The 13,066-nt window shown below is 36.7% G+C and overlaps 1 protein-coding gene across 4 annotated transcripts in view; it reads right to left on the bottom strand.

The window, feature by feature from the left end:
- The window catches only part of LOC129443213 (ATP-dependent 6-phosphofructokinase, platelet type), a 40,020-nt gene that overhangs the window by 2,999 nt on the left and 23,955 nt on the right, over nucleotides 1–13,066 (bottom strand). For 2 of the 4 annotated variants that reach the window (XM_073864409.1, XM_073864407.1), the window contains exons 16-20: nucleotides 7,437–7,589; nucleotides 1,907–2,071; nucleotides 1,424–1,485; nucleotides 1,182–1,293; nucleotides 703–802 (exon numbers count right to left, since the gene is read on the bottom strand). In XM_073864409.1, coding sequence (XP_073720510.1) covers nucleotides 703–802; nucleotides 1,182–1,293; nucleotides 1,424–1,485; nucleotides 1,907–2,071; nucleotides 7,437–7,589 — 592 coding nt within the window. Of the gene's footprint in view, nucleotides 1–702; nucleotides 803–1,181; nucleotides 1,294–1,423; nucleotides 1,486–1,906; nucleotides 2,072–4,134; nucleotides 4,288–7,436; nucleotides 7,590–13,066 lie in introns of all 4 variants that reach the window. The other 2 variants (XM_073864410.1, XM_073864408.1) reach the window with 2 other exon arrangements.

The following is a 13,066-nucleotide window of genomic DNA, read 5'->3' as shown; positions in this document are numbered from 1 at the left end:
GTTGTAATCGACAGCAACTTAACCAGCTGAACCAAAGAATTAGCTGGTGAGTGCCGTATTCCTGTGGGCAGAGGTTAGTCAAAAACTCTAATATTGACGTCATTCAATTGTGTTGTTCACATTTTGCCTGTTTTGTGATGTAGGTAAAAAAATCCAATTACAATGATATGCCTCTTAATCTGCACTAACCAACCACTGCACAGCCATTTAGTGCAGAAAGAAAGAGAAAAAATTATTAAAAGCACAATTAAGTTTCAATTTCAACAAACCACCATTATGGTGATCAGTGTTTGCATTTCATCAGCTCATTTGCACTTTAAAGGACACACCAAAAAAACGGCACATTTGCCTACAAAGTGGCAATTTTAACATGCTATAATAAATAATCTGTGGTGTATTCTGAATTAAAACTTTACATACACACTCTGGGGACACAAGGACTTTTTTTACATCTTATAAAAAATCTCATAATATGACCCCTTTAACATTAAAACGCATCTTTCTTTTGTTTGTTTCTACTTAAACCCAAACAAACACTGCAAAAAGAAAGAAAGAAAGATTTAACTTAGTAAAAATCAAGGGCTTAACTAAAGCAAACACTGAGCACCATAATGGTGGTTTATTAAAATGTAAATATTTTTTCAATATAAATGGAGATACACACTTTAAAATTGCAGTTTTACAGGAACAATCTCTCTTTACCTTCACTGTAAAACTCGTTGAGCTTCTTGGAGATCCACTGCATGGCTTTGGCTGCAATTTTGGTGCCAAAGTTCCTGTCAAATGGTGAAGGGGTGCCGCCCTACACAGTAAAATACAACAAAAATCTGTTTACAAGTACATTTGTGCTAGTGTGTGGTTGTCAGGCTTTGCTCTGTGAATCCCAAGTGTCACCACAAAGACAAGAAACCTAAACAATCTATTTTGTGGACCAAAAGAAAATGTTTTTAGCTGCTAAGTATAAATGACAAAAAGCTCAAAGTCCCCACCATTGCAATAAACAAGACAGACATAATAAACATTGGATAAGACATATTTGGTATTTGTAGAGAATTGCATCTGCAGTACAAAGAGAAATAAAATGTATGCACCTTGACTGCACATCAAGTTTGGTTCAGGTAAACGTGTTTGCCAAATGCATGAATGTTAATGAAGCAAACATTTGTGTATGCGTTGTATACCTGCTGCATGTGTCCCAGGACATTTTTCCTGCAGTCAAACACTCCTTTGCCCTCTTCGCTGTACAGCTGGTAAATAAAATCAGTGGTGTAATTTTCACTGGAGTTTTCATTCCTGCAAAACACACACAAATGCATGAACCTGCACACATACAACAGCACATTTATGTATAAACTTCACTGCTTATACACATACATACAGGTTCAAAACACATACTGTACACACACAGACGTATAGCTCATACCTCAGCACTAAACCCCTCTGGATGCTGGTCTTCATCTTCTCAGTTAAATGCTCAACGTTAGACTGAAAAATAGAGCACTTATTATAACTCAAGAGTGACGTCAAAACGCTCTCCCTTTCTTTCTTTCTCTCTCCTTAAATAGTACACACTGCTAAATATACCTCTGTGCCTTTAGGACAGTTTATAAACAGAGGACAAGAGAAGGAGAGTGGACTGCAATTCTTGTGTCTAACAGAAGGGGGCAGATTTGACTTTTGACACCATGATTAATATAAAACACTACATGCTACATTTCAATTACAAAACAGATTTTAAACCAAAGAATGCTACTACTATTGCATGGTATCCAAAAGCAAGCTAACTTTACTGTATGTAACAAAGTTTTATTTAGTAGCTGAAACAAATGATGCTTGGAGAAAGATGTTTGCATCATTGTTATTATTGCATTGATTGAGACATGGACCAAAAACAAAACTTCCTCACTTGTAGGTCTCGGATGTCAAATGGCTCTTCGTAGATGTAAGCTGCATCGGCTCCAGCCGCCAGCCCCCCGACGGTTGCTAGGTAACCACAGTAACCACCCATCGTCTCAATGATGAAGACACGACGCTTGGTGCCACTGGCCGACTGCTTTATGCGGTCACACGTCTAACACGCACACACACAACATAATATAAGATAGCTCATTTTGCACACTCACAAGGGTATTGGTTAACATCAGACATACGTCCTCCTCATTCACACACATAAACACTTCATCATACAACAGTGTACACAAAATATACAAGACATCACAGTGCAAGCACAAAGCACACAAACCCAGCTTAAGCTTGCAGCTGTCTTGTAGTGCATGGTTTTCAGCTGGTGCATAGCGTTTTAAAACACAGCTATAAACTTATGATGAATTATTCAGCAGAGACAGAACAGTTTACTGTAACACAGAGCATGCATTCGGTCACGTCTGATTTATGATTTTTTTATCAGCCATTTTTGCCATGCAGCTTGGGAAAGTAAACATAGATGGTAGAATCGCTTCATGTTCCTGTAGTAGACAAACACTGCAGGATATGTGATATGCGTAATGCATCTGATAATGTAACAAACAATATTGTGCAGACCTCTTAGGTTACCATCAGCTTTCTTGTTTTAGCAAAGTTTTAATGATGATCCATATTTATTTTTAAGATACAAACAGAAAATAAAGAAAATATGCAGTATTTAGTGTTGCCCTCTCTTTTCACTAAACATGTCTTCACATTTTTTAAGAGCCTAAAGTCTTTAGATTAGAATTAGACATTAGGATTTAATTTAATTTAGGTTGAAGAGATCCTGCAGCTTCCTTCTATTGAAGTGTAAGAGGAGATCACAGTAAATACTGCACAAAAACTTCTGTATTTTCTGATTGTATTTTTAATAAACTGTATATAATCATTATACTACTGCTAAAAAACTAATCTAATGCTGGCCTAAAACTTTTGCACAGTACTGTATCTTAAAATCACGAGTTCACGGGGAGAAATTGAAATTGTTTGGAATTAAATTCAGTCCAAATTTCATTGATTCCTACAATAATAAAAAACTGCAACAGAAAGAATCTGGTAATGGCCTGTATGATACAAAATACAATTTATAGCTGTAATGTGTTATACTGTGTCTTGTAAACACTAGATTCATCCTATCTTTGCCTCTTTAAAAAGTTTCACACCTAAATAAACAACAAAGTAAGTAACATTAGATAAAAGTGTTCACTAAATTTATGTAAATAAAAAATACTTTTATTATTTTTTGGGTTCGTGGAAAAAAACATTTTTGAAAATAGCAAAAAAAAGTTATTTTGCTTAGGAAGATTAATAAGAGGCAGCGGCATTTAAGGAGTCAAACACACTCTTAAAATAAAGTTGCTGCATAAGGTTTTTTTTACAGCAATGCCATAGAAGAACCAGTTTTGGTTCCCACATAACCATTCGGTCTAAGGTTCCCAAAAGAGCCATCTTATCTTTGTATAATGTAAAGAACCTTTTGCAAAACAGAAAAACAGTTAAAGGGGTCATATTATGAGATTTTTTAAAGATGTAAAATAAGTCTTTGGTGTCCCAGAGTACATATGTGAAGTTTTAGCTTAAAATAGCATATAGATAATTTATTATAACATTAAAATTGCTACTTTGTAGGTGCAAGCAAAAATGTGCCGTTGTGGGTGTGTCCTTTAAAATGCAAATGAGCTGATAATGCAAATACTGATTGCCATAATGGTGGTTTGTTGAAATTTAAACTCAATTGTACTGTCAATTATTTTTTCTCTCCCTTTCTTTCCGCACTAAATGGCAGTGTCGTGGTTGGACAGTGCAGATTAAGGGGCGGTATTATTATAATTGGCCTTGCTACCTACATCACAAAACAGACGAAATCTGAATAACCTAATTTTTCACATGCTTGCAAAGAATGGTTTATTGAAAAACAAAATACTGTTCTTTTTCATGTTTACTAGGTTGAAAGATGCACCAGGGACCCAATTATAGCACTTAAACATGGATAAAGTATGATTTTTTACACTATGACCCCGTTAAAGTGAAAATTTTATTTATAAAATATAAAGACAAAATGATTCTTCTTTGGCATTATTTAGCACCTTTATTTTTAAGAGTGCAGTCTCTGCTGACCTTCATGGTATCATCTGGGGATTTGGGTGTGGGTAGGGTGAGGTCTCTTACCTCCACGATTGCATTGAGTGATGTGTCAGCTCCGATGCTGAGATCAGTGCCGGCTACATTATTACTGATGGTGGCGGGCAGCATGCACATGGGCACACAGAACTCCTCATAGCTGCTGCGGGCATCGACCAGCTGTAGCAAACTCTCAAAAGCCTGCAGCGGTGGACACGCATTAGGATGGCGGCCCAACCAAAGTATGTAGACATTCAGGGGCTACATACTTTGAATGTGAGGTGAGTCGTTTATAAAATGTAGCCATATGGCACCAGTGTTTGATGCATTAGTAAGGACGGTGACATTTGGATGATTAAGGGAAGATTTTTCTGTCGAGGAGGATAGTTAACCACCAGAGGGATCTTCATCTGTGACGTGGGCATGGCGTTCCACTATGGCTAAACGGTGACCGAGATAACAGATGAGACCAAAGAAAGTGCGACCATCTGAATGCACCAGCACAACCAGACCCTAAACAGGACACCGCAACATCCGCGTGTAGATTGAAACCAATGATATCAGGCAAGGTCCAAAACAGCATGCTATTAGTTAAACTTACATTAAACGTGTTGAGTTCTGGGTTATTAACAACTTAACGTCCGTAAACCTGTGAATAGATACACGGTCCATAGACGTTTAATTGTAACTAACACATAAATATCCTTAAAAAGCGTCCATTATCAAGAAATAAAGCTTGTAATTATTTTGTACATTCCAAATGAAATAGAAGTTGGTCAATAAAAGTGAATAAAATCATAAAATTATTTTTTTTTTTTAAATTGGTCCATTAGTGAAGAATGTTGTTTAATATGTCAAAAACTCATTGAGCTCAATTCAAAAGCACTTAAAAGTTATAAAAATAAAAGCAGAATTGATCTAAACTAATAAAAGCATTTTGACATATTAAAGTCCAAACCTAAGAGGAAAATAAGTGCAGGTGTTATAATCACCAATAAAATACACAAATTAAAGGGATAGTTCGGCCAAAAACGATATTAAACCCATGATTTACTCACCCCCAAGCTGTCCGAGTTGCATATGTCCATCGTTTTTCAGACAAACACATTTTCGGATATTTTAGAAAATATTTTAGATCTTTTTGTTCATTAAATGTAATGTTACGGGGTCCAGCAATAGTCCACGACCTTCAAGTCCAAAAAAGTGCGTCCATCCTTCACAAATTAAATCCAAACGGCTCCAGGATGATAAACAAAGGTCTGTGGGTAATCCGTGCGGTGTTGTTGTAGAAATATCCATATTTAAAATGTTATTAACTTTATAAACTACCTTCCGGTAGCGCCGCCATCTTAGACTCAGGAGAGAGTATTAGCGTAGTGTACGCACTTTTCTTAGTGACGTATGACAAATTCGGAGGGCGGGGGCACAGAGCAGCAGCAGAGAAACTCTGTACCCTGCGTAAGCTCTCATCCTGAATGCGCATCACTCCAAAATGGCGGCGCTACCGGAAGCTAGTTTATAAAGTTAATAACATTTTAAATATGGATATTTCTACAACAACACTGCACGGATTACCCACAGAAGACCTTTGTTTATCATCCTGGAGCCGTTTGGATTTAATTTGTGAAGGATGGACGCACTTTTTTGGACTTGAAGGTCGTGGACTATTGCTGGACCCCGTAACATTACATTTAATGAACAGAAAGATCTAAAATATTTTCTAAAACATCCGAAAATGTGTTTGTCTGAAAAACGATGGACATATGCAACTCGGACAGCTTGGGGGTGAGTAAATCATGGGTTTAATATCGTTTTTGGCCGAACTATCCCTTTAAGCTAAATATGACATGAAGTAGATATGTGGTACGATGAACACTTTGTGTTGGACCAGACCTTTTACAGAGACAAACACATACAAACATATAAACAGACAGAGTCAGGTGCAAGACCACGGACCAGGTTGTGCTGTGTGACCACATGCTCTCCTCTCCAAACTAGTCAGACTACAGTGACCACCAACCTCACACTGTCAAGTGTCAGTGTTATTTCTGTTTACCTTGTTACAATGCACTTACAAACCAGAACAATTACAATGGTCAAAAAAAATCAACATCTTCATGTAAAGCAGCTTTATTTAACTCTTTCCCCACCATTGATGAAATATCTCATCAATCAAGAGAAAATGCTTCCCCGCCAATGACGAGTATTTCTGTCTTTCCGCAATACCGCTATTATCCACCAGGTGGCGCCCTTCCGCAACTTTTTAAACCCGGAAGTATTGCCCTATGGCAAGCAGCTGCATGTCCGTGTTTGTTTTAAAGATTGCTCTGAATGGGATCTCTATGAAAAGTCAGTCACAAAAATTGAATTATCTCTGCTTTTTGCTCAAAATGTGGAGTTTTTGCAGAAACCTACCCATATTCAAAAGCTGATTACAAAAGAAATACTGAAGGTAGGATGAAACTGCTTTTTTTTGTTTGAAAGCAGAGGGTCTGTTCTTTCATTTGGTATATTGTATGTTTATATATTTGAAGAAGAACATTTTCTGGAAGGCATTAAACTTTTGTGAAAATCATGAAAAACGCTGGCGCTGGCTGGCAACTTTTTTAAAAAACGCTGGCGGTGAAAGAGTTAATATCATCTTGATGTCTTCAAAAAAGCAACCAATGCCAATTTGAAACGCATCTTTCTTTTCCAATGCCCATTGTTTGTACATGAACACATAAAAACACTGAGAAAAGAAAGATTTAACTTATGTTCAAGTCAAGGGCTTAACTAAAGCAAACACTGATCACCACAATGGCAGTTTATTGAAAGGCACAAGCCTGATTTTGATTCAGTGGGATTAACATTGACAAATCAACCTGTTTTAACCTTGTTCCAATGGTTGCTTGCTATCTGGGCTACCTCATCTCAACAAATCCAGCTTTATAGAATACACTTTTTGTTAGCTCACTGACAAAATGTTAAATACTTTCTCCTTCACTCCTGTCACTTTGCATAAAAGCGTCTGCTAAATGAGGAAAAATGTAAATCGTACCACTAAACTGATCTACTTATTCAGGTTGACTGTTTCACTGAGTTATATACTATCTACTATCTGCTTATATACTTTGTGAAGTTGTTAAATTTGAATGCCAACTCATGATCTTGAACAATTTCTCTCAAGGACAATAAAGTATACTAGTACTACTAACTTGTGTTTGCATCCTGGCAGTGAGGTTGGCCGTCACATGGTCTGACTTCTTAGCATACCTTAAATAACACAACAGTGCTTGTGACAAACAACAGTACATGCCCACCACCACACAAACACACACACACTTTGACACAAGTGTGTGACGTCTTACGCTTGTGATGGCGTTGAGGGCAGTGTCTGCCCCAATGCTCAGGTCTGATCCGGGAATATTGTTGGACACGGTGGACGGAACCATCACCATCGGAACGCAAAGCTCCGCGTGTTTAGACCGAGCTGCTTGCAGCTCCATCAGCCCCAGATACGCCTGTGGTCAGAGCAAGGGCTTATGGGTCACTGGCCAGAATTATGGGTAATAACAGGGGAGGGGGGCAGAGAGCCATGCCCACTTTGATGAACATTCAATGATATAAGATGGGAATGAAAGCACACTCTTCTGGATTCACATCTGTTACTGTAAGAATGTGAGATGACAGAAATGTGATGTTGCTGTGGGTTAAGTAAGTAAGTAAGTATACAGACAGAGAGGTTTCCTGGAGTGTGTCACGTACTCTGCCTTACATAACACTCAAGATATGAACTTGACCTACCAACATCACAGATTTTAGTAGGGCGACAGAGGTGATTCACTGTCAAACACAGAATGTTGTCTTCTTTTTAGTACGATATTACAAAGTAACGGTGTATTGTAAAACTTAATGTGAGGAGCTCAGATGCAAAAAATTTAATAATGATATAGAAATCCGCTTAGTCCTGGCTTCAGGCCATTCAGAAATACCGGTTTGTTGGCAGTGCACGAAAAATTAATTAGATGAATGACGGCGTGCAAACTGACTGTGGATCACATTTAAATTTGTGTCCCTTGTGAGTCCTTGGACCTGAACACAATGTAAATGTGGCAGTCACATGGACCACAGCGCCACTTAACGTGTGCTTAAGTTTCTTCATTTTTACATAATGATTCATCATTCAAAAATTCATCATTTGCAATGTTTCTAGATGTACCTTTAGTGATTCTGCTATTGTTTACTGTCTTGTTTAGAGACGTGAATTTTTTAAGAAAAAAAAACTTAGAGGGCTTTGCTACGAAAGTCAAATTACTGGTAGTTAAAAAGCAATTAAATGACTAAAGTGACATTTGTGAAAAAAAGTCATTTCAGTTACTGACTAGTATCCTAAAGTGAAATTACTGAGTTTAAACATAAGAGCATGATTAAAAATGCTTAAAGGTGTAGCGGAGGATTTTCTCGAATTTTAGAAAAGAACCGCCTTCTCCACTTTTTAAAAAAAATGCAATTGCGCAACACTCCTGATTGACAACTATGAGGACCAATAGTCTTTATGATCCACCCGGAAAAAGAAAATCCTCCGCAATACCTTTAATTACAAAAAAACATGTCAGACGGGTTTTGCATCTGAACTCTTCACATGTCGTAGTGATAAAATATCTTGAAAAAAGGGCCGTCGTTTCCAGGGGGTTAAAACTAGTTACAACACCCCCAATATTTATACAATGAATATGAAAAACATATGGACCACAAAACCAGTCGAAACGGTCAAATTGAGATTTATACATCATCCGAAAGCTTAATAAATAAGGTTTCCATTCACAGGACAATATTTGGCCGAGATATGATAATTTGAAAATCTAGAATCTGAGGGTGCAAAAAAAAAATATTGAGAATATCGCATTTAAAGTTCAAAGTCCAAATGAAGTCCTTAGCAACACGTATTAATAATGATAAATAAAGGTTTGTTTTAGCGCTCTTTACTGGTTTACCGCTGTAATGATGTTGAGGACTAAAGCCTGATTTATAGTCGTGCGTAAGTTCTACGCCGTAGCTACAGTGTAGGTTTTCCATAGCCTGTGCATAGCCTGACGTCCACCTTGCAAAATTTTTAACATCGCGTCAGTTCTACACGGACCGCAAGGGCTGTGATTGGTCACCCAGAACCCCTCCCGTCAGGTAAAAAAGATTGCGTCATACGTATTTCTGTTTGCGACGTTGAAAACAAAGTTGAGCCAAGTTGAGAAGTGTTTTAACTCAAAATGCAACAAAAGTCGCAGTTTATTTACTTCCATCATTGCTGGTATTCTTAATCATACACAACAAGTTGCTGTTTCTTCTTTGTTTGTGGGTTAACTTGCCAAGCTTCTTCTTATTTGACGGTCGTGCTGCTACTGTGGTTACACGCGTGGATACTGCCTACCAGCGGTCTGCGCGTGTATGCACGTCGACGCGGACGACGACGCAAAAGTATAAATGAAAACCGAAGCAGAACCTACGCCGTCATGGCTATGCCGTAAGACCTACGCACAACTATAACGAGCCCTTTAATGGAAAAGTTGTAAGGTTTTACAAAAACAAACCTGAATGGAAAATCCCAGAGTAGTTTGCGGACGAGTTTCTGTCCAATTTTGTTTTTTGATTTTGCTGCATCTACTAACAAAAATACAGTTTTGATATATTTACGAAATGTATAAAATATTTGTACTTACTTATAAATTTTTCTTTTAGGCCAAAAGCATTTGAATATTATTACCCACACAATGTATGTTTGGCCTTTTCTACAAATATACCTGTGCAACTTTTTTTGGTTTTGTGGTCCCATACTAGTCACATATTGTCACCCCAATGTTCAAACCAAATCTACGCCCTTACTTGAAAATATATATATATATCAGTATATAGCAGTTTATATGTACAGAAATTTAGATGTAAAAACCTCCTAAAACTTAACACAGACACTCTAGTTGTTACAGTACTCACTATCTTTATAACATGTATTATTTATTGTTAGAACAGTATGACATCTTTAAACAATAAGGTCTGTGTTTCACTTACAATAAATATTTTTAAAATAATAAACCGTATGGGGCAGTTTCCCGGAAAGGGTTTAGGTTAAACCAGGACTAGGCCTTATTTATATTAGGTCACTTAAGAAGTTTTTACAAACATACGGTAACACTTTACAATAACTAATGTTAACTAATGAATCTTAATGTATTAACTTACATGAACAACCCATTGGCAATACATTTGTTACAGTTTTTATTCATCTTTGTTCATGTTAGTTAATAGAAATAAAAAATTTCATTGTTTGTTCATGTTAGTTCACAGTGCAAACGTTAACAAGATTTTTAATATAGTAATAAAGTATTAGTAATTGTTTAAATTAACATTAACAAAGATTAATAAATGTGCAGTACATTATTAGTTCATGTTAACTAATGTAGTTAACTAATGTTAAAGGTCACGTTCTACTTGATCCCATTTTTTAAACCCTAGTTAATGTGTAATGTTGCTATAATAGCATAACTAATACCTGTAAAATGATAAAGCTCAAAGTTCACTGCCAGGCGGTTTGGACTACAGCCCTCTATTTCCTGCTTTAATGATGTCAGTAAAACTAAACTCCGCCCACAGGAATACGTCAGTCACCAGCTTTGGCTCAAACTGCTCTGTTAAACTAAGCTGCTATCAAATCACAACAAAACTAAACAAACTACACAATCAAAACTCGTTACGTATTTCTGAAGGAGGGACTTCATAGAACAAGGAAGACATCAGCCCGTTTTGAGGACAATGAAAACAGCGCTATACACAGAGCCGGATTAAATAAATGGACTACACTAGGCAGGCTGCATTTTTTGGGCCCCCCCATCGAGGTTATTTATGAATTGAAATCTGAAACTTACCAAAGTTACTAATAAAAGTTAATTCACATTTTACATAGCCTAGTCTTTGGTTACATATTGGTTGTTTGTATACCAAATTAAGTCATGTGTTGTATATTAACCAGTCTATCAGAAATTTTTTTGCTAAATGTATTATTTATACGTCATTACACGGCTCTATTAAATACTATTAAATTATCCTCACCTTATCCATTGGGAGTGTCATTGTTAAGGCAGTAGTACCAGTAAATAACCAATAGGTGTCAGTAATCCGCGGGAGAGCTTCGCTGCATATTTCTCTTCAAGATTGAGAATCGCAACGAAATCCTCGTCGAGCAACACGTCCACTGAGGTAAATGTCCTCAAAACACTGGTTATTTATGTTTCAGTTATATTAATTATATAATAACAGTTTTTATATTATGTATAACAGTTTTATCTCAAAGTAATGGTAGTGCTAAAGTCTAATGTATCGTTTCTGAGGCTGCTAGATTTTTCTTTACGCTATTCACGTTTGTGAAATGAATTTAAAGCACATATTGCTTGCATTTGACTTAGTTAGCCACTATCCATTGGTTTTGTTATCATGTTTGGTATCTAACGTGATTTTTGTGGGGCTTAAAGAAAAAAAATGTTGACCCCGCTAGTTGACTGCCATTGCAGTCATGAATTATGATGCAAGGAACTGTTTTTTTTTTTGCCTCGTTATTATGCGCAAACATGCCTTATATAACGTAGGGAAATGATCGTTTGTCCTTTATTTATTTATTTTTTGCAGCAACCATGTCTGTGTCCTTAAAGGAACTCTGTCAGGTACAGAGTGGAACGATGAACTTGAAAATCAACCATTCTGATGACTGGCGTCCCTATCCGAGTCACCACCTCAGACAACAACAGTCATAAACTCACAAACACAAATACACTCAGTAATGCGCTTAATAAAGAAAGACTTAACTATGATTTTATCTGTGTTAACCTATGATATCAGTTATTGATGTATTTTAAATATTTACGTATCATAGGCTTATCATACATGCATTGAAGTTTTAAAATGTATCTAATATAATACTTTAATTAAATTGAATGTTTTGGATACCACCATTAAATTATTTTGTGCATGTAAAACACAAGCAGCAATGTTTTTATTGAATTCAATTTTGAATTAAATTGAATGTTTTGCATACCACCATTAAATTATTTTGTGAATGTTAAACACAATTAAATGTTTTATTTATTGGAGATAAAATGGCTGTTTAATTAATATAATACTTCTGTTTGTTAGGCACTAACAAGTGAAAATAGTTAGGTTTGAGTACATTTATTAAAACTCGATAGCTGTAGGCCTAATGCTTCTGTGCAGAAGGAAGCCCGTGAGCCACGAAGGTAAGTTTGCGAGCAGATCAATTTCCACTTATTAGACAGCAGTCCGCTCATCGTGTTTTGTATTGCATCACTTATAGATCGTAAACCTTTAAAATCGAGTTTAGTAAGATGTATACTACAGTCAGCTTTGGTTAACTATTGAAGCATCGTCTTTAAGGCTCAATGTGACCGCAGTATTTGTTGAACACTGCTGGCAGCGGCGACGTCTGTGTCCGTACCATTTTTATCAATGAGAGCATAAGCTCGTATCTCTCTGCTCCCGAGTCATAAAGCTCGTCTTTAATGAAATAATGTTTAATAACTTAAAAAATACGGCGTTTTTTAAATTTCCTGAAAAATAATGGTTTTGGAGATACGGGGATGCGCCCGACAGCGGCGAAATTGTAGATGGGACATTTGTAAAAAAAAAAAAATTCCCCCTCTGTCTGGGCCCCATCCCGCCAATCGGGCCCTAGGCACGTGCCTAGTTTGCCTTTGGGTTAATCCGGCTCTGGCTATACAGATGAATAAATTGTGCATCCTGAGGCAAAACCTTGTCACTGATATATGTTAAAATAAGTCAGAACAAGGTGTTTTTAAATTAAGGCCGCACACACGTCCATTTTAGTCTGGGACTAGGATAAGCCCTCTCTGGGAAACCGCCCCTATAAAACACGTTTAATAGACTTTCCAATAAATGTATATATATCTTACATGCAAAAAAACCCTACTTTTTTACAAAC

Source organism: Misgurnus anguillicaudatus, unplaced genomic scaffold (genome assembly GCF_027580225.2).
Source record: "Misgurnus anguillicaudatus unplaced genomic scaffold, ASM2758022v2 HiC_scaffold_26, whole genome shotgun sequence".
Lineage (NCBI taxonomy): Eukaryota > Metazoa > Chordata > Actinopteri > Cypriniformes > Cobitidae > Misgurnus > Misgurnus anguillicaudatus.
This window is presented reverse-complemented; position numbering and strand designations above follow the sequence as displayed.